Genomic DNA, 22,089 nt, shown 5'->3' on the forward strand with positions numbered 1-22,089 from the left:
CAGCCAGAACAATAAACCAGGCTATCAAAAGAACATCAAAAGTGGTGATCAAATATAAAAATGTTACCTTTGATTTTCTTCTTTAGCTCTTCATTTTCTTTGTCACCATGATTATTCAGTGCTTTAAAAATACCAGCACACATCCGCTAAAAGTAAGCATAATTTTATAAAGCTAACGATTTTTTTCCAAGTTCAATTTTAACCATAAAAGGCAAACACCATAATTTATCTGCAGATCAACGTACCACAAGTATATATAATATTTGTGTTAACAGCATGTCTCATACCCACAAACCCTGATTTAACATTTATGGGGTGTATGCCAGGATTCTTATGGGCACAAAGGACAAAATCCAGACATTGCTTGTGATTATGCTTGAAATCACAGAAGTAAGTTAGCTGGAACAGAATCTCTCTAATTTTGTTTAAAATATTGATTTACTTAGAGAACTGCCCCACTCCCTCCTCCTAATATTATAGACAAAATAGTTGGTTTAATTGCACAGTGCAGCAGGACACCTTACATTCCTTCTTATTGGAAGAATTTGGGAAGAACTTTTGTTCATTGTGTTCTAGGTTGGGCCAAAAGTTGTTTTCTGGAAGTGGAAACAGGCAGATTCCATTAATCCCCTCTCAAATTACAGACTCCATGTTATAGCTCAGGGGTCGCCAAACTGTGGCTCGGGAGCCACATATGGCTCTTTCACACATATTGTATGGCTTTCAAAGCCCTCACCGTCCTGTCAGCTAGCTTGGAAAAGGCATTTCTCTCTTTAAATCACTTCTTCAAGCCAAGCCAAGCCAGCTGGCATTAGAGAATGCATTTTAAAGCTAAAGTTGCTTTATTTTCACCTCTTCTTTCCCCATCTATTTGCCTCCCTCCCTCCCAGCTCTCAAACATCTGAAACATTTTGTGGCTAACAAAATCTGACGTTTATTCTATGTGGCTCTTACATTGAGCAAGTTTGGCCACCCCTGTTATAGCTGATGGTCCCCCGACCCTGAGGAACAATATTTTGGAATTGCAGCAGGGGAGGCAAGAAAAATCTGGATTTGGATCCATGTATTTCTCACATTTCTGTTGCATGTGTAGAAGAAACATTCAGTTTTGAGAGCCTACCAAAATCAATGAAACTTACATCCAAGTACATAGGACTACAAGGGAGGTTCACATCATTTGCTTTCAAGGAGACTTCACAATGACTAGATTTTGATGAACTGTACCCACAAACTGTGTGCTGGACCTTATACCTTCTGCAAGTCCTCCTTCAAGGGGAAAAAACCCTCTACTTCTAATGGACTTTTCTTTTTTCCTTTTTTTTCAAATTAAAGGTTTTATTGAATTTCAGTTATAGGGAAGACAAAAGGGAAGATTTTACAGGGAAACGGGAAAACAGGGTTGGAGGAAGAGGACATTTTCTTTCTCATTACATATACATCTGATTCAATCACCATTCCATCTATATATTGTTTACAATTAGTATTTTCTATTTTGTCTCTTATAACATTTCTACTTCTCTATAATTCTTATTTTGGCTTACAAATACACATTTCTTATCATTGCGTCATCTTATTCAATATATTATACAGTACTCACTCCTTATTTTATATATTCTTTATGTACAAATATATCACTTCTTAGTTTCCATATTGCACCTATACTGCACTTAACCAATCGTACAGTGGTTGCCAAATCTTCTTATTGTCTTGTACATTTCCTTCTCATAATTTTGCAGAAAGCAAGTCCATTTCAGCTGTTTCTAAAAGTTTCTGAACAAAATCTTGTTTAGATATTTTTTGCGTTTTCCACTGTTTTGCATATATTATTCTTGCTGCAGTTACTGCATGAATCAAGAATTTGATTATCGGTTTGGGGAGCGAATCTTGGCAAATATTCAACAAGTACATCTCAGGTTTATGCTGCAAATTAGTCTTTAAAATTTTCTGTAGACAACTGTGAATTTGTTCTCAATAATTTTTTGCTAAGTCACAGTACCACCACATATGATAAAATGATCCTTTCGATTTTTGACAATTCCAACACTTATTTGAAACATTTGTGCATCTTCGTCAGTTTGTCTGGTGTAATATACCATCTATAAAACATCTTGTAGAAATTTTCTTTGAAAGTAACATCTTGTAATCTTAATATTTTCTTTCCATACTTTCCCCCAATGTATTCTCCTTGCAGGGACTCTGGACTTTCATGCTTTTTGTATAAGTTTCCATAGAAAGTTTTTACAATTTTCTCAATTTGGTTACTTTTGTATTGCTCTATGTTGTTTTCATCCTTCAAGGCTATTAGTATTTTCTTCTCTCTTTCTTTTTTCAATTTATAAGCCAAAAATCTACTCACTTTATTTGCATTTTCAAAAAAGGATTGTCTTGCTCATTTCAATTTCCAATCTACTTTTTCCATCAACAAATTTATTTGATGCTGCAAAATCTGTACTTTAGTTTTCGTCTCCTGTCTCAAATTTGTCTTAAATTCTTTTTCTTGTACTTCCAATTTTCCTGCCAGTGTTTCATATTCTTTATTTTTTTCTCTTCTTCGTTTTGCTGAGTATCAAATCACAATTTCTCTTAAAAAAGCTTTAAAGGCACCCCAGATTATCTGTCTTGGTGTATCTTCTTTCAAATTTTGTTCAAACAACATTGTGATTTCTTTTTTGGCTTTTAATAAAGAAGTCTCTTATTTTAATATCTGTAAGTTTAACAACTATCTAAACGTTTTATTATAACTCTTAAATTTCACTTGAAGCGGGTTATTATCAACAAAGGTTCTGAGCAATATCTCAGCTTCCTCCAGTTCTTTAATCAAGGTTGTTGAAAGCCAGCACATATCAATTCTTGACCAAGAATCATGTACTTCTGAATAGTAAGTGAAGTCTCTCATCTTTATATTTCTCGTTCTTCAGCAGTCTATTAAATTTAATTTTGCTGCCAGTCCGAAAAATGTTTTGGGAAGTTGGTTGCTTTTCTTTTTCTTCTTTGTTATCTTCCCTGATTTCCAGTCTCCATCCAATACAGCATTAAAATCTCCAATTAAACAATGTTCTTGGTGGTCAAACTCTACTATTTTGTTATGCAGATTCTTAAAACATTTCTCTTGTTGTTCATTTGATGCATAGATGTTTACCAGCAATATTTTTTACTATTATGCTGAATTTCAATTATCAATATTCTCCCATCTTCTGAGGCAAAGAGAAGTCCCGATTCTATTGCCTCTTTAACATAAATTGCTACACCCCCCCTTTTTTTTGATCTGTTGCAGCGTATAGTTTTCCTAGCTTTTTATTTTGGAGATATTTTATATCTTGTGTGATATGTGTCTCCTGTAAGCAAATTATATCTGCTTGTAATTTTCTGAGTTGCAGAGCAAATTTTCTTCTTTTTCCGGGAGCATTTAATCCATTTACATTGATAGAAATCAATTTTAGTTTGTTTTCCTCCATTATTCCTTCTGAGCTTTACTACCTAGTATCTCTTGCAGCTCTCTTTGCGTTTGAGCTCGTTTAGACTTTTTTGTCTCCTTTAAATTCCTGAGTTTTTGCTACTGTTTCTCTTTTTTTTCCTCTTCTCTCTTCTTTTTCTTCCTCTGATTCTCTTGATTCTTGGTCTTTGTCTGCATGTCGTTCTAGAAAATCTTGTGCTTTGAATATAGATGTGATATTAAATCTTTTATCCTGGTAAATAAAAAATACACCTTCTGGTACCAACCAACGAAATTGTATATCCATTTTGTTTAGCCATGCCATCAGTTTCTTATATTCACTTCTTTTTTGTCTCATACTCCAAGGAACTTTTTTCAGAATTCTTACTTTTTTGGCTTTCCAGCTTAGATCTTCCCCTTTCATATATCTTAAGATGGTGTCTCGCACTATGGCCCCTATGAACTTAATATGAATCTCCCTGGGTAATTTATGTTTCCTTGTATATGAAGAAGCAACTCTCCGAGCCCAATCTATGTCTTGTTCAATCTCTTTTGCTGGGGATTCCATTACTTTGCTCAGGAGTTCACTAACTTCCTTACTTCCTTCCTTACATCCTCTCCTTTTTCTTCTGGGATATTTTGAAAGCATAGGATATAAGCTGCCATCCCCATTTCCAATTTTACAGTTCTAGCATCTATCTCCCTGCGCTTGTTTTTCTCTTCTTGCAAGTTAGTGGTCATAGTTGTCATTCCCCCTCTATTTCCTCAACCTTAGTGGTCATTTTCTGTGTTTGTTGGCTATTAATCAAGAGCTGTTTTTGGAATTCATCCAATTTCTCATTAGTTTTTTTAATTTCATCTTTAAGTTACCTTTTAATATCTTGCAAGGCATCTTGATTCTGTTTAAAGCCTTCCATCATCGCTTTTTGTAATTTTCCTACTGCATCTTGGTCAATTGCTGCTGCTACTGATCTATGCACTCCAGGTGATGTGCTTTGTGAAGCTCTTAATTTTAGTTGCTTTTGGATCCACTTTCAAAAAAAAGAAAAAAATTCTTTCTTTGTCTGGTCAATTTAATCAATTTAAGTAAAAATATTCATTGGTTATTAACTTTACAGTTACACCTCTCTATTGGCTTCTAAGACAACCACCCTTTCCAATAAAGGTTTCCTTAGAAATCTATAAATGCATTCAAATTCACAAACCACCTTCAAAAAGAAAGGGACCAAACCACCTTAAATAATTTTGTACCTCCCAACCACCAAGTTACAATTGTAGACCGTCCTTTTCAGTAGCCCAATACAGCAATTCCTTCTCTTTCACCCTCTCTTCTTTCCAACAGCAATCAATTTCACACCAATAGCTTTCCTCCCACACAGCTCCTTATGCCTTCCAGCAGTCAAATGTTTTTAAATAGTTTCTTAGCCGAGTTATTTTTCTTCTTCCACAAACGCTTCTTTTAGATCTCACTCAGTATTCTTCTATGCCACGTCATGCCTTCTCTTCCGGTAGCACAAATTCAGTCACGCCGCCATTTAAAACAGCTACGTCACACGTAATTATCACAAACCCATCTTCCGACGGAGAGGGACCGCATTTGCTTGCTAAAAATCACTCTCTGTCTCTTTTATTACCAAGATTCTTCGGAAAAGGGGTGGCTGCTTCAGCTAAAAGTCCCCCCCTTCTTTCCAATCTCTCCCATAGACAGTTCAGCCACTGTAATCCATAAATCACCAGAGACTGATTGTCATGTAGATTTATAGCTCCAGAGACCTGTTAGCCTTCCACTCCCTTTATCTTAGACTGCTATTTTCTTTCACATTCTCCCGGCTGTGAGTAAAAGTTAAATGCTTTGCTTATCACAGATTATTTCTGCAGTGTTGTTTTTAAAGGTTTTCTGCAAAGTTCTGCCAGCAGATTTTCTCCGAGAAAGTATAAGAGATCCTTACTTGTTTGTGATCTTTAAGTCCTTTGATCCTCCAGGTTTGTCGGGGTGGGTCACAGTTGAGTGACCAGAGGCGCTTGCAAGAGAAATGAGTGGAGCTTGGCAGAGGAACCTCTGTCTCTCTACCACTATCTCCACAAACTCTCTCTGCTAGGGAGCATCTTCCCGATGCTCTTTTAAGGAGTGTTCAACTGAATGAACCCCCTCTAAGCCTCACAATCAGAGTATCAGCCAGAGCTATCAGTCAACCACTCTGTGCTACTGCGCCATTTTTCCCCGCCCTTCTAATGGAATTTTCTAATGGAGAAAGTTCTTTCTCTTATTTGAAGGAATTCTTTCTCTGTTGGAGGAAAGCTTGTTAGAAGGGAATCAGTAGAACCAATTTTAGAGGGGCTACCTCATTCTCCTTAATATTGCTCAAAGGAGATGGGGAGTTCACTAGATACATACTTGATTTTCTTCTGTTCGCATTCCATCTAATAAATAGCGAAGCAGCTCCTGACTATCCTGCTGCTGATATCCTTTAAAACGTATTGCTCTGTTTGAAAAAAACAAAAGTTTACACAGGTACAAGTTACAAGCTGTAACATTTGATACAATCATATATTCACACAATATGCATTAAGAACTTCTAAACAAGGCAAAATGAGGTTAGGAAAAATCCTAACGAGGTTAGGACTTTAGAAAAAACTCCCAAAGATTTGGGCTCTATTCTAGGAAAGTGGCAACATTAATAGGAAATCAACTAGAATCATTGGAAATTTTTGTATTGTTGTTAGCCACCCTGAGCCCATCGGGGAGGGTGGGATACAAATGTAATAAAATAAATATATATTAAAAATACAATTTGTTTTTATGTTTTTCTCAATAGGCAAGATCGCTCTGTTCATGGAATGGTTCCTTCTTGCTTGCATTTTTTCCTATGACTTTTTGAAAGCTGTTATCAGAGAATCAGGGAGCCTTTGAGAACTCTGTAGAATACAGCAGGAACTTCATGCTAGGGGAGAGCAAAGTCTTACAGTTCTACATAACTCTATAACTCTGATGGGGAAATATGACAACCAAATTTTAAACATACTACAGATGTCTGATTTCCTAAAGGAACTCTGAGGTCTACAAAGGAAACAGTAAAACTCAGTGATAATTAAAAATATTAATTTGTCACTAAAACCAGCTTCTGCATCAGAGCATTGGAAAATGACAAATATTTCATTATTTTTAAAGATGGTTCCAGATTGTATGCAGGATGTTACAAGCCAGTTAGACTAGTGTATGTTTTGAGTACTTTAGTTGAAGATGTTAATATGCTTCTGCACACAGGTTTTTCAGAATCCTCATTACCACAGAACAAAGGCAGATACTCACTTTTTACAGACCTGAGAGAAGAGTTCTTTAGGGCTCAGAGTTCCTTTTTTAGTCTCTTGCATTTCTGTTAGAAACTGGCACATTGCTAGTGTCAGGGGTCTTGGTTGATCAAGTTTAACCACCAGAGGTCCCTGTATACCACAAAATGCAGGAAAATTATTTAATTTAATCCAGTCCTTCATCTGATATGCCTGCCGAAACAACCAACTATCTTAAGCACAATAACTATCCATTTTTCTAAATGTAACTAAATGCAATGAATTTTAAAAATTCAGCTGAGAAAAAGCTTCTGAGTCAGTTATTTCTGAATTGGAACCATTAAGTGAAGTTGCTTTAGGACTGCAGTTTCCCTATTTGATACCTTAAAACTTAAATAAAATCAAGCATAAAAACTCTGAAGAAAGGCACATAAAATCAATGCTTAAAAGATGTTTTTATCTAGCTGTTAATATAGGCAATTTGCTAAGGTTCTGCTAGAACACAAAGAATGCACCAAAAATGGTACCCACCATATTTCTATTCAAATATTTCAAACACCATAGGCTGAATCCTTCCTGGAGTGAACTGAACAATGCTTTTTAAAAAAAATATATCTCACTTTTCTCCAAACTGAAGTCAGTGTTTCCTCTAAACTGAGCTAGTGTGAGCTAGCTCAGTTTTTTAGCCTCTGGCTCACACATCTTTGTCTTAGTTCTGGAAGGATGGCTCCAGAGCACACTAATTTCTGCAGTAGCTCACAACTTTAATTCCAGTAGCTTAAAAATGTAAAATTTTGGTGATTAAGTGCGCAAACTCTTATCTGGGAGAACTGGGTTTGATTCCCCACTCCTCCACTTGCAGCTGCTGGAATGGCCTTGGGTCAGCCATAGCTCTTGCAGAACTGTCCTTGAAAGCTCTCTCAGCCTCACCCACCTCAGACTGGAAGGTGGGATATAAATCCAATATTTTCTTCTTCTTTTGCTTACAAGACTTCACAACTCAGAGGGAGTATCGACTGGAACCCAAAGCAGCTTATCACATCATTATCCCCTCTTCTCACAACAGTCACCTTTTGAGTTTGGTTAGGTTGAAAGACTGTAACAAGCCTAAATCACTTGAAGTGCTGCCATGGCAGAGCGGGTATTTAAACTTTATTGGCAATGTCCCAGTCTAACGCTCTAATCCATGGGTGTCAAACTCATTTGTTATGAGGACTGGATCCTACATAAATGAGCCCTTGTCGGGCTGGGCCATGTGTGTCATAAAATGTAATACAGGTAGCAGAGATATAAACTTAATAAAGGACACAATCAAAGATTTTTTCAAAAAAATTAAAATATACTTAAAAGATTGGCACTCTTGCAATATTTTGTTTATTTAACAGTTTCTGATAACTGACACCTCTTGCTCTGTGCTGTAGCAATTTTGAGTATGCTGTTCAGGTGTGTGTCTGTAAGCTGAAAACCTACTTTTGATTTGTTGACATTCATTACAGATATCTCATGATCAATGCTTTGAGCCTAAGACCCAAGGGAAAAACATGAATTGGCTGGGCATTTAGAGCTTTTGTATATGTTGCTTTGTGTGCTTGGCTCAGCAGCTCTGCTGTGTGATTGAGAGCCAGGCAAAGCATGCTCTCCTTCCCCATCTTCCTCCCCAAGCCTCAGCCAATGGAGAAAATAGGGACTTTGCTCCGTAGCTCCTGTGGAATTGAACGAGCCTGACAAAGTAAGTTGTGATGCAGAAGGAAGCAAAAAAGAGAGAGAAGGAAGCAGATGATACTGAGTTGCTTGTGAGCCTGTTAGGAGCTCTCCGAGGGTCTGATTCGGTGTTTGGGCTGCACGTTTGACACCCCTGCTCTAACCACTATGGAACATAATCTCTCTTGCACTTGTGGAAGCATTCTTCAATTCTCCCTTCTTCCATTTGTTGGTGGACCAGGAGCAGCAGCATTGGGGCAAATTTGGGTTCTCCAGTGTGTGTGTGGAGGGGTACATAAAAGGCCCTCCTCCAATCTATCACAATCAGAAAACATAATCAGGGGCTGCCTTTGTATCTCAGGATGGTATTTAAATGGAGAATCCAACATAGCAATGGAATAAAATAACATATTTAATTATGTCCCTTCAAGCTTCTCCACATTAAGAGCAATCTGCCAGGCAGGGCTAGTTTAATAGCCCCAGCCCGCTTCTTTGTTCACTTATGAAGCACTCTTGCCACCCAAATCATGGGTAGACAGAATTTTTAAGTTTCTGACTCCTGTTAACACACTAAGTACATTAATTTCCATCAACTGCAACACATGTTTGATGATATACAATCACTATGTAAACTCAAACTTCCATCTACCCTTGCCTCAAACCTCAAGGATTCTTGAACTGCCCATAGATTTGCAGAATCTTCCTTTTTAAAAACAGAACAGTAATTCTCTGCCTTGTAAACCTTGGAGACTAACCAATAACCAAACCAAGGGGAGCTGAAATGCAATAACTGAAGAAAACCTACTCTAGGGAAAACAGAAATATTTGGAAAAAATAGCGCCTGACCAATTTCACACACTGCAAAACAGAAGCCCACTTACTGTTATTGAGAATTCTGGAGGCTCAATGGTAAGTGTTGAATCAGCCATTTTAACCTCCTTCAACAGTTCTCTCAAAATTGGTGTCTGTGATAAATTCTTTAGGAAATAATAGAAATGTTATCATTAGCAACTTGACCATTCATCCATATCCCCAGAAAACTCTCTACTTATGTTTGAAAGACAATTAGGATGAACAACTGTTTCATTCACCAGAAGTCTCCCATTTAACTTGCTCCACTGAAGTAGATAGACTCAAAGGCTTAGGCTCCACCTAGAATTTCCATGAACACACGGGGGACATTATTTTTGCCAATTCCACTCTCATTACTGTAGGAGACCTCTGATATTTACCCCAGATATTCTGGGGGATCCTCCAGTCCCCCAGGAAGAATTTTTTGGGCTGCCACAGGATGGAATACAGAATTAGTGAAAATTGCTCCTTGCACATCTGTGGAAATTCTAGGTAGGATCCAAGTTTAGGGCAACAGCACTTAAAGGAAAGACAAATACAGACAGGTTTTGTGACCAGAGGATGTATACATCAGTAACTTATACTTAAGATGTTATTGTTTGAAACTGAGGTTATTAAATAAAAAGATGATCCAGCAAACAATTTTACTATATTGCTCATAAATCGTACACTTTAAACTCAGCCTTTCTCAGCAACAAGTATGCGTATGCATGCATGTATTTCATTTGCATATTGGGTAACCTCTGTGGGGCTGTGACACAGCCAGTGAAGAAGGTTCTGTCTGTCTCTTGGTGAGGGCTGGGCTCAGGTAAGGTCCTGTCCATATATTGCAGCTTCCTGGCCTAGTTGCAGTTGTCAGTGATTACCTGTAAGCCCCAAACAGGCTGGATCCAGGAAAGAGGAGAGCATGATGACTCCAAGATTACCTCCCATACATTCAGATCAGACTTTGATTTAGGTTCCTCTGATTAAAGATGAAAGAGCTAAGCCTTTTTAAGAAGTAATGCTGCAGGTATGGAACAGCTCCACAGATTACCTCTTCATATAATTTCAGTTGGCAAGAAAAAACTTTTATATTTTAGTTTATGAGCCAGATCCAGACTTCATTAGCAATTTCCACAATTTCCCCTGCCTACTGCAGCCTCCCCTGTGCTCAGGGTTCCCTATCCCTCAGGAGCAGCATTTCATGTAGAACAGTGGGTTGTAGTTGGAGGAGAAAATGCAGAAAAGTTCCATGCCACTGATTGAAAATTTAGTTTGGATCCAACTCTATGTGTATTATTACCTTTCTTCCCAGTTAACGGCACCCAAGGCTGCTAACAAAATCATGTATAGCAACATTAAAATACAATATATTCCCCACCACCACCAATTTTAGCTGGAAATGTTGAGGTTTTCAACTTTAGGTCTCTGACAAGATTACTATACCTATTTAAAAATTGTTTCCTTAGTTGTGAATATAGTGTTATAGGATATAGTTTTAAATGTGTTTTTGTTGATTTTTCAGTATCCTTGTTATCTGTAGATAGTATTTTTTAAAACAATTCAGTAAATAAAATTTTAAAAAATCCTGTTTCCTTTCTAAAGGTGTTTGTGATTTTATTGAACTAATACAGACTGATCTATTGGGCCATTTTAATTTATATACCTTGCGAAGAACCATTGAAAGGAACCATAAAAAAGAAATAGTAAAGGGAAGCATGAGCAACATGAAAGGATCTACAAACAGAAAAGAAAAACTTGAACAGAAATAATAAGATGCTAAAACACCTTGTATCTCACAGGGCTGAAGATGCAAGTAAGCTGAAAATCAGTTGAAACACATTTAGTAACCAGTGGTGCTCCTGATGCTGCATTGATATAGTAAAGGAACAAGGACATTAGTCACTGAGGAACCTAAACAATGTCTACCATACCTGCAAAACAGCATTAAAGAAGCATGTATTTCCCAAATTACTGAGACCTTTCACAGTAACTTCCACATTGCCATTTAAATGAAGGTTGTTGTCCTTCATCAAGATCTCCTTTTTCTCCTTTTCTTCCTCATTTCTATGGTCTTTTATTTTCTTATTTCCCAGCTGTTTGTTCTCTTCATCTATGGATGCTGAAATGAAATCATTTGATGCATACTTTAAAAACAGTAGTCAGAGAAGGATATAAGTGCCCTATACCACAGTATTAGTATAAACGAATAAGTATAAGTCTAAACGAATAAGGTTAGATCTAAAGGACAGCCAGTTTTATTTGAGAAATGACTATTTCTCACTTTCTGCCACAACCCCTTGATCTCACTAAAAAGTGATTTCCAGAGGTCATCATGGGATTTTCAGCACAGAGTAAGACATGGGGGTAGGGGCAGAAATGAATGGGAATAGGCGAATCAGTGAAAACTGGCCCTTCTCTTGCAATGTGGAATTATCACTCAGGGAAAATGACTTTGGCTCTAGTCCACTAGTCTGAAGCATTTTAAACTGTACAAGCTCAAGAACACTAATATATTACAGATGACTGGATTCTGTGTGTGTGGTTCTCAGGAGTCTCTTGGTGGAAAAAAAAGGCTGATACTATTGACAAGCAAACATGAGGAGGCAGGCTAAATAATGTTCAAAATCATATATAAGAGGTGATTATGAGTTGTGCCATTGTTGTGGCACAATGCCTAGGGTTGGAGGCAAGGCAGAAGCTTGTGTTATGTCAAAGTGGTCACAAGGCAGGTCAGGAAGCAGCCATCATTCCTGAAGGCAAAAAAGTCAGGCTTTCAAATGCTTGCTATCCTGAAATTGCTCTGACATGGCTATTAATTAAAAACTTGACAGGTTAGTCACTGAAAACAGAAGTGCATGCAGTATAGCCAGTTCTCTCGGTCAACCCATTTCCCAACCATTTTGATGTCTGTATTGATACAGCCTATGATTTTGCTTTCCTAGCTCAGTATGGAAGATTATGATGAATTTATTACTAAATTGGTTTACTGCTTTATTCCAGACCAGGAGCTCAGTAGCAATTAAACATTAGGAACAGGCCCGTTTTGGTATCACTGTTGTAGGAACTTACTTGGTGGAGTCTGGATGTTCACAAGAGCTTGCTTTCTAACATAATCCACAAGTTGGCCCAATTGAGTAGAACTGTTGTACTGGACCTCATTGTTACACACGTAGCACCTGTGTTCCCAAAAAGACCCAGAAAAGGCAAGAAAGACACAAACTCAGATTTAATAATGTGGCTGGATTCAAAATACAGGAGGACTACTACAGCTTGGCATAAATAAAAGGATATTTGCACTTGATAGGAAACAGAACTAGCTGTTATAGCACAAAGTAACCAGAAGTACCACTACTGTTCTTTTGCTCTCACAAGAGTTGAATGTCTGCATTATTAGAACATGTTAATTATGTCCCAAATTTTGAGTAGCAGAGGCTGCTACATGTAGTAGGGAAACCTTGCTCATTCTAGAAAAGACTGAACAATTCAAGTCCCAGTGGGTTAAATTATCTTATTTACTGGTAAAAAATTTAGGATTAATGCCATTTCTTCCACTGAAAAGGACATTGAGCTTTGGTAATGGGGACAGCAATGATTGAAGCCTACCAAAAGGTACAATATTAATTCAAAATATTAAAGTTCCATTAAAAATAAACAATAAATGTTGTACTTCAGATTTAAATACAAACCTTTAGCTTCAATCCAAGGATTTAGAATATATTTTGACAAACCATTCTCCCTCAGTTCAAACTACAGAGCAGGCACCAGCACAGTGTATGCCATTGTTCAAACTAGAGGGTAGGCACCAGCGCAGTATATGCTATATTAATAATAATAATAATAATAATATTTTATTTATATCCCGCCCTCCCCACTGAGGCAGGCTCAGGGCGGCTCACAAGACATGGAGTGTACCATGATTATAATAAATACAATTTATACGATAAAACACAGTTAAAACACATTTAGATAAATAAATTAAAACCACTATAAATTGAAGGTGCTACAATACAGTACATATATATCAAGATGGCTAGATGTCACTTTCAGGATTCCATCTTATAAGCCAGTTGAAAGAGGACAGTTTTACAAGCCCTGTGGAACTGACTGAAGTCCCGCAGGGCTCGCACCTCCTATTACACCATAATGCTGTGTAAAGAAAAAGTAGCCACACTTAAATCCCAGTCTAATTGCTAATTTATAATCTAATTTATAGTCTAATCTGCTGATTTATAAAATGGCATAGGATAATTTCAGTAATATTAGAGCATACTTGTTTTAGTCTGTTTTTTTATCTTGCATAAGAGGAAATCAGTGAACAAAACTGCCTCTTTCCCCATGCTATAGCCAACAGTACAATCTTAACTGCTTTTGCTGGTGTGTGTGTGTGTGTTCAGGGTCTTCTACAAACAGCATTTGGTGTGATGTGGGTGTTGGCAGTGGAGCACTGTTCACCTTCTGCCATTGTAAGTGCCATTGTGTGGGTGTTATACAAGGTTTGGATCCACATGTATATTTTGCTCCATATATGCTGGTTACACCCACTTCAGGGCCAAGTTAGACATGATGGTGTTCTCATGGCAGCCACAAGAACTAGGGTTGCCAATCCCCAGTTGCAGGTAGGGGATCCCCTGGCTAGGCCCTCCCCGCACTTCATGGTTAGCAGAAAGCAGGGGCAGGGGGAGGAAAATGTCTGCTGGTCACTCAATTATACCCTATGGAGATCTATCTAGATCTCCATAGGGTATAATGGAGAATTGATCTGTGGGTATCTGGGGCTCCAGGGGGACTGTTTTTGAGGTAGAGGCACCAAATTTTCAGCATAGCATCTGGTGCCTCTCCTCAAAACACTCCCCAAGTGTCAAAAAGATTGGGCCAGGGGGGGTCCCTGGTCCAATTCTATGACCCCTAAAAGAAGGGGTCCTCCATTATTTCCTATGGAAGGCATTTGAAAGGAGCACGGTCCCTTTAATTATGATTGCAACAACTCCTTTTGGAATTCAATCGTGCATGTCACACCCTTGCTTCTGGGTCCACCCCCAAAGCCCCCAGATATTTCTTGAGTCAGAAATATACTGCCATCATTTGAAAACAATTTAAAAATACAGTGTGATGAAGAACACAAGAGAAATAAAAACAATTTTTTTACACATGATAAATTATTATGGGGAAAATCAAGTCATGGCAAGATATCAGAGATGAATATAACTAGATATTATTAGCTATTAGATAATTAGATATTATAGATGAAGAGTGTAGTGGTTAAGAACAATGGCAGTATAGTGGTTAAGAACAATGGACTCTAATCTGGAGAACCAGGTTTGATTCCACACTCTTCCACATGAAGCCAGTTGGATGACCTTGAGTCAATCACAGCTGTTTCAGAGCTCTCAGCCCAAAAAATAAGTTTAGCTTGTCACCTAGTGGTGCATAATGCTAAAAGAGCTAGAACTTCAGGCTGCCAGATAATCTTAGGATCTTGTAACTATACTACACACAATGCCATACATTAGTTATAATTTTTATTAAAGATGCAGGAATAAACATTCAATGGTTGTTATATTATCAGCTTCAAGACTAAAGAAGATCATTAACACTGACAGTTGAGCTCTAAGCGATGTGACTGAGTTTGAACAGTTGATTATAAAACAAAAAGTGCATTTACTCTCTCAGATATGTAAGTTATTACTACAACTAGAAACAGAAGACCAAGTGAAAAAAATGTGTAATTAAACAGATGCACAACTTTATAGAAAAGATAAAGTTTAGCCAGTTAAGCATTAAGAGAAAAATGGTATTAAATGTTTTTAGAGGGTATATAACTCCAAAGGATATTGAGAAAGGAAATAAAAACTACAAAGGAAAAAAACTAAAAATGTCAAAATACAGATAGAACTTTCTTCCATATGTGGTAGACAGGTAAAAAAGCAAAACAATATTAGAAGGCAGTACATGGAGAAATGAAGAATATATTAAGGTCTAAAGAATACAGTACTAGGTATACTGCCTAATATGTTTAAAGAAAGATGTTATGATACAGTACCTTTAAAGAGATAATATGCAGCACCTGTATGTCTCTTTAAATGGTGGAGATTTGGGAATGATGATTTATGAGCTTGTGCCTTTTGTGAATGCAAAAGTTTTGATGTCAAAAGATTGAATTTGCAGGTATGCTTAATTATACATGCTGTATTTTGCATGTCTATTTTATTAGGTTTAATATGTAGTGTTGCATTTTATAAAAACAGAATGGCTCTGTGATCAAGCATCTCTGCGAAACGTGACCCAAAAAAGTTGACAGGCACGACTGGAGCCTTTGGAGCCGTTATTCTAGGGGACTGGATTTGCCACAACAATGAGAAGGACTATGAACTTATCCTCTAAATTAAAGTTTCAACTAGGAACTTTCCTGTAAAAACTGTATGGAACATTGGTGAAAGAATTGGTTAGAAATTTATTTTGTGGAATCAACCCTCTTTGGAAATTTTTGTACTGTGTATAAGGTATCTTTGGAAAATAAGAGGAGACTTTTCAAATTTGGATTTATAAATTCTTTATTGTTTGTATACACAGTGGTGTTGATTTTGGTCTGTAATATACTGTGTTGCCACTTTGTTTGTTATCTAGTTAAAAGTAACAGCAAATATGCAGTATGAATTACTGAGTACGTAGTAATGGTGACACCAATAATTTAGCTGCAGAACAGATTAGTTAAGAAATTTGAAATGTAAAATGTTGAATATAAATGTATCCCAACAAAGAATTCAGGTTTTCACGGCTGGTAACATCATTAGGGTTTGTAGAATCTTTCGGGATCAAGTGCCGTGTTCTACTGGAGAAAGTTTTCCTTCCAGACGTTTTGTTCTCAGCTGCGGAGAACATCCTCAGTGGCATTGCAGCCGGAGCAGGCGCTCAGACCTTCTTGTGCACAGCAGCCAAGAAGGTCTGAGCGCCTGCTCCGGCTGCAACGCCACTGAGGATGTTCTCCGCAGCTGAGAACGAAACGTCTGGAAGGAAAACTTTCTCCAGTAGAACATGGCACTTGATCCCGAAAGATTCTACAAACCCTATCCCAACAAAAGTAAGTATCTTTGTATTTTATATACAATGTCCCAAAAATGAAGAGGGAGAAATATTTTTTCTCACACTTTTCGGCACCACCCAGCCGGGCGGCCAATCGGCCGCCTTAGGATGGGGGCCGTTCTTTGCCTCCCCTGCTGGAGAGGGAGACTTGGTTTGCCCTGACTGACTGGGGGGTGGGGCAGCCTTAAGTAGGCTGGCCTGTCTCCTCCCTGTGCAGTCGTTCTCAGGGCTTGTCGGAGAAGGTCTGCAGCGTTGCCACGATTAGGCGTGGCTGTGCTGGGCCTTAGTTCGCGTCGGGAGCTGCGTCGGAGGTGCCAGCGACGGCCGGGCGGGCCGTTTTTGGGCAGCTGTCCGAAGTGTGCTTTGTTATATATAATCATTTTTACATATGCAAGTATGTTAACGAACACTTTCCTTTCCGTATATTTTTAATATTATCCTCTTTGGTTTATACAGTGTGATGCTCTTGTTTCCCTTCCTCACCTTTGCAAGTGCTTGACACAGCTTTGTATGTGGGTGTATTACTTTTGGCAACTGAAAAGGTATGTAGGGTTGAATGAGGGTGGTTTAAAACTTTAAAATGTGGTGGCCTTCCTGTGGTAGCTACGAAAGCACCATCGCATTTAGTTTGGATCTCAGTGAATAGTATAGTCAGTGACATAATAACTCCACAAACAGATAAAAAGGGACAAATAGAGTACATATTTCATTTATTTTTTTAAAAAAAATTATACTTCACAATCAGCCTATTGATTACTAAGGAAGCATATAAAAACAAAGTATGATAGAAATGGTGATCAGAATGGTAATTTAAGGCCACACGATCATTCCAACAGCTTGCATGCAAGAAAACAAATGTGCCTTTCCATATGGTGCTGGAAACCAGACAAGCTTACCACACACTCCAATTGTCTAAACTGAGCACCAAACAGTGAGGCTCGGATCTTGGGGTTTCATAATGCTTTAAAGCATGCTGTTCTTTAGAATCTCTACCACAGCCCTGCAACATTGAAAACAAGAAATATGAAACACAGTTTATCAAGTTACATGTTAACCAAATCTGAATTATAAGTAGCGATAAGAGATAACACTGTGCTAATTTAGTTATATACATATTTTAACTTTGGTATGGGTGTAATTAGTGGGGGGAGAAGATACCCTGTGGCCACATTTGAGACACAACCATATTGAAGGCCTGTCTTCTTCTTCCTCTTCACATTTCTCATGTGTCTCACTCTCCGGTGACCGGCAATCCTGGCAGGCACTCCAGTCCACATTCTGCAACACCTTTCTCAGGTGACCTTGTTCTAATCCTTTGCGAAGGTGTTTGCATACAGGCTCTATAAAAAATATACAAAAAGCAAGGGTCACAGTTAGAAGGGACTACAGGTCATTATTACAGCTTGTATAGTACAGTGTTGGATTGTAACAACCTAGGCTCAAATTCCTGATCAGCCTTGGCCAATATTTCTGTCACAGTCTATTCACTCTCATTCAATTAATTGTGACAACATGAGATAACCCTACATATGCTACCTCAGCAAGGGCAAGATGCAGGGGTGATACGTAAAGAATGAATCCAGAGAACAATGTGTTGGAGGAATACAGAAAGTAGTGCTCTCCCCCAACAATTTGGGCAGTGCTCTTTGCTTGAGTCTAGTGCAAGTGGAATAACATCTTTGAATTGCATTTTATAATTCCCATACAGCATCTCTCACACAAGGTATAAAACAGCTACTCCATGAATTGAGGACATTTTATATCTATGTAAATAGTGGGGAGGAGGTAAACAGCTGCTTTTTCAAACAGTCTCGGATCATGTTGGATCACTGGATCCAACATAAAAAGTTTTTCCTCTAGGTCTTCTTAAAAAAAGTTACATGAATAGTGAATAGAGAAATACAAATGGATACGTGGAAGCACCTTTGGAAGAACTCGATGAAGATCTCAACTTGTCAGAATATTAAGGAGAACTGTTTTAAGATGATGTATAGGTGGTATATGACTCCGAAAAAGCTGGCTAGGATGAGTAAAAAGATGTCGGATAGATGTTGGAAATGTAGAAAACACGAAGGTTCTTTCTTTCACATGTGGTGGACTTGTGAAAAAGCGAAAGAGTTTTGGAAGATGATACAACAAGAAATCTCCAAAATTTTGGGTTATGACTTTAAGAAAACTGCAGAGACTTTTTTGCTTGGATTACAATTAGAAAAATTTCCAAAGGAAGACAGGACTTTAATTTGGTGCTTGCTCTCAGCTGCTAGGACATTGTATGCGCAGCTGTGGAAACAAGGAAAAATACCAGAGAAATGGGATTGGATTGTGAAAGTTTTATCGTGGAGTGAGATGGACAAATTAACTAAAACTTTAAGAGACTATGATTTAGATATATTCAAAAAGGAGTGGAAGAAATTTAAAGGATATATGGAGAAAGAGTGGAATGTAAAAAGACATTTTTTAGTATTAATGAGAAAAGAAAAGTATTGAACCTTGATTGGTTAGCGGTACCTTTATAATTGAATTTAAATTTATAACTTCGGGGAAGTCAAATATTAGAGGGTGGGGGGGGTTGAAATATCATATGGGTTAGTATAGAAAAGAGACAATTAAATATTGTAACCATATGTTATTAATAAATTGTTAAAACACAAAAAAGTTACATTTTTAAGTTTGCTTGTTCTGAATGGTTAAACATTTTTTTTTAAAAAAATACTTTACTTTTAATTTTTAATGTAAAGGCATTAGATGCAGATGTTTTAAATGCCAGATGTTTTGAAGGCCAATATAATTAGTTCCCTGGTATTATCACATTCCTAGCTTTCTTCCCCCAGCTTCAGCCCCATGTCCTGCTTTTGCCACATTCTCAACAGTTATGTCTCAAGAGATTTATTTAGTGACCAATTTAAATAACATAATGGGCATATGCATGTGCTGTCTTTACAAAGGAAGATATGAAAAAATGCTTCACAGGGGATACTACCTTCTCAGATATCCTTCTCTGCCATATTTCAGTACAGCATTTGGGGAAGATGGTTGGATTCTTGCTTCCAATTCAAAAGGCATATGGCACTGATAAATTTTGTTGATTCCAACACAACATATGTGGAAAATTCATTGTTCCTATTTGATTTAAATGAGATGGACTAGTTCAACTTCTGGCAAGTTCTTTGTTATCTAATGCGATCTTGGGCAACTGAAAATTAGACCACAATTGTATTTCGGCTTACACCTCAAAATATGAATTGGGCTGTATTAAAACAGTGTTGTTTCTACAGGACATAAATTGTACCAGAGCAGCACCTTCATAATGCTGTTAGGGAAAAAGTGAGCTCTTTTAGAAGCCTTTTTCTTCCTTAGAACTACCCAACAAACAGGTAATTATGGAGCATACCCAGCACTTCCAGTGACTCATTTGACTGCACCTGTCTTCCCTTTATTCGCTTCTTTCCCATGGTAGTGCTTCAGGGTTTTATTTCATATGTGATCTAGAAGAAAGAGAAATTAGCATTATTCATTTCCAAGATATTTTGATAATACTAAAAAACTGCTAAAATATTGAATATTAATGACTTAATTATTCAATGTAAAGAGAAATTGTGAATGTAATAAGGCACAAGAGTAGGAGAAAGGCTTTAGATCACAAATCATATTTCTCCTCTTTGCATGAGTCTTAAGAATTAAACTGGAAACGATCCAAATTGCTTAAAGATCTACACATAACTATTTAGTTGCAACATACTAGCTAGTTTAGCAACACAGTGCTCATTACAAACATATTGCATGGATAATGGATTATAAGGATATGGGCTGAAATCCTTGCTTAGTCACAAAGGTCACTGATGTCTGTAGACAAGCTGTTTCTCAGTCTCTCAGGGTTGCTGTAAGTATACCCAGGGGTTTTTCTGAGCATGAAGGCACAGGAATGCAGTTCGTGTTGGCTTGGTATCAGGGGGTGTCGCCTAATATGCAAATGAATTCCCTGCTGGGATTTTTCCACAAAAAAGCCCTATGTGAAACAATGGTGACATCAGGGAGTGTGGCCTAATATGCAAATGAGTGAATACAAATGGGGATCAGGTCAGTAGTTCAGTGTGCCGAATCTAATATGGGAGAACCATTCCTCCATGTGCACCTGCTGGGTGACCTTGGGTCAGCCACAGTTCTTGCAGAGCTGTCCTCTCAAGAGTGGTTCTCTGAAAGCTATCTCAGCTCCACCTATCTCACAGGGTATCTGTGGTGGGGAGAGGAACAGAATGAGATTGTAAACCACTCAGACTCAGAGTGAAGGGCATAGTATAAATCCAATCTCTTCCTCTTCTACCCTCACACTGACTAGGTAAATGTGTGCTTAAGTCATGCTGTAGAAATGGGATTCCCAGATATAATAAATGAAGTGCACTGAGACAGTTGGTCATAGAGCCAACCAGAGAGGAAGTGATATTGGACCCGGTTCTTAGTGGGTCTCAAGACCTGGTGAGAGATAGAGAGGTTGTTACACCAATTGGGAACAATGGCCGCAATGCTATTAAGTTCAGCATTTAAGTCAATGGAAAGTTACCCCTAAACTCCAAAACTGTAACATTTGATTTCAAAAGAGAAGACCTTACAAAAATGAGAGGAATAGTAGAAAGGAAGTTGAAAGGGAAACACAAGAGAATCAAACCCCTAGAGGATGCTTAGAAGCTATTTAAAACAACATGAATTGAAGCTCAAAGAGAAAGCATGTTAGGAAAGGTACTGTCAAGTCTAGAAGGCCTGAGTGGTTAACAATGCAAATCAAAGGCAGCTGTAAAATGTAAAGAGGCTTCTTTTAAAAGTGGAAGGTCTGCCCCAGTGAACTGGACAGGAAGGACCACAGTAGGGCCATAGCCAAGATTTTTCATTTAGTGGGGCACTAATTATGGTTATACTTAAAAATAAAAATAATAATTATTTTTAACAGTGATTCCAGGTAGGATTGCCAATCCCCAGTTGTAGGCCCTTCCCCTGCTTCAGAGTTATCAAAAAGTGTGGGGGGGAGGAAATGTCCTCTGGGCACTCCATTAAACCCTATGGAGACTGGTTCTCATAGGGTATAATGGAGAATTGATCTGTGGGTATCTGGTGCTTTTGAGGCGGGGGGGGGGCTTGTTTTTTGAGGAAGAAACACCAAGTATTCAGCATAGCATTTGGTGCCTCTCCTCACCTCCCCAAGTTGCAAAAAGATTGGACTGGGGGTCCAATTCTATGACCCCCCAAAAAAGGTACCCCATCCTCCATTATTTCTAATGGAAGGGCATTTAAAAGGAACATGGTCCCTTTAAATGTGATGGCCAGAACTCCCTTTGGAGTTTAACCATGCTTGTAACAACCTTGCTCCTGGCTCCACCCCCAAAGTTCCCAGTTATTTCCTGAGCTGGACCTGGCAACCCACATTCCAGAGGATCTCCTGGTCCCACCTGCAGTCTGCTATCCCAGCCCCCCAAATGCTGACATTTGTGACTATTTTAAACAGTGGTTCCAGAGGATCTCCAGGTTCCACTTGTCATTCCACTACCCCCCAATGCAGATATTCTGTTATGAGGATCCCTTTCCTGTCCCCCCCACCCTGTTCCACCTGGAGTCTGAAGGTGCAATGACACTTGCCTTGCTGGCTTGAGGATGGCTTTCCTCTTATCTGCAGCAAGGCAGGCAAGAGAGAGCACAGTAGCAGCGTGTGATTGGAGGACGGCCTGTAGCTGGGATTGGATTGGAAGGCAGCAAGGCCAGAG

General features: G+C 38.2%; 1 protein-coding gene across 1 annotated transcript in view; it reads right to left on the reverse strand.

Moving 5' to 3' along the window:
* The window catches only part of USP16 (ubiquitin specific peptidase 16), a 44,772-nt gene that overhangs the window by 13,346 nt on the left and 9,337 nt on the right, over window positions 1–22,089 (reverse strand). The window contains exons 2-10 of the mRNA XM_060234364.1: window positions 19,731–19,824; window positions 17,498–17,679; window positions 17,236–17,339; window positions 12,329–12,435; window positions 11,191–11,378; window positions 9,304–9,399; window positions 6,744–6,874; window positions 5,829–5,916; window positions 68–146 (exon numbers count right to left, since the gene is read on the reverse strand). Coding sequence (XP_060090347.1) covers window positions 68–146; window positions 5,829–5,916; window positions 6,744–6,874; window positions 9,304–9,399; window positions 11,191–11,378; window positions 12,329–12,435; window positions 17,236–17,339; window positions 17,498–17,679; window positions 19,731–19,791 — 1,036 coding nt within the window. The 5' untranslated portion in view covers window positions 19,792–19,824. The remainder of the gene's footprint in view (window positions 1–67; window positions 147–5,828; window positions 5,917–6,743; window positions 6,875–9,303; window positions 9,400–11,190; window positions 11,379–12,328; window positions 12,436–17,235; window positions 17,340–17,497; window positions 17,680–19,730; window positions 19,825–22,089) is intronic.

Source organism: Heteronotia binoei, chromosome 3 (genome assembly GCF_032191835.1).
Source record: "Heteronotia binoei isolate CCM8104 ecotype False Entrance Well chromosome 3, APGP_CSIRO_Hbin_v1, whole genome shotgun sequence".
Lineage (NCBI taxonomy): Eukaryota > Metazoa > Chordata > Lepidosauria > Squamata > Gekkonidae > Heteronotia > Heteronotia binoei.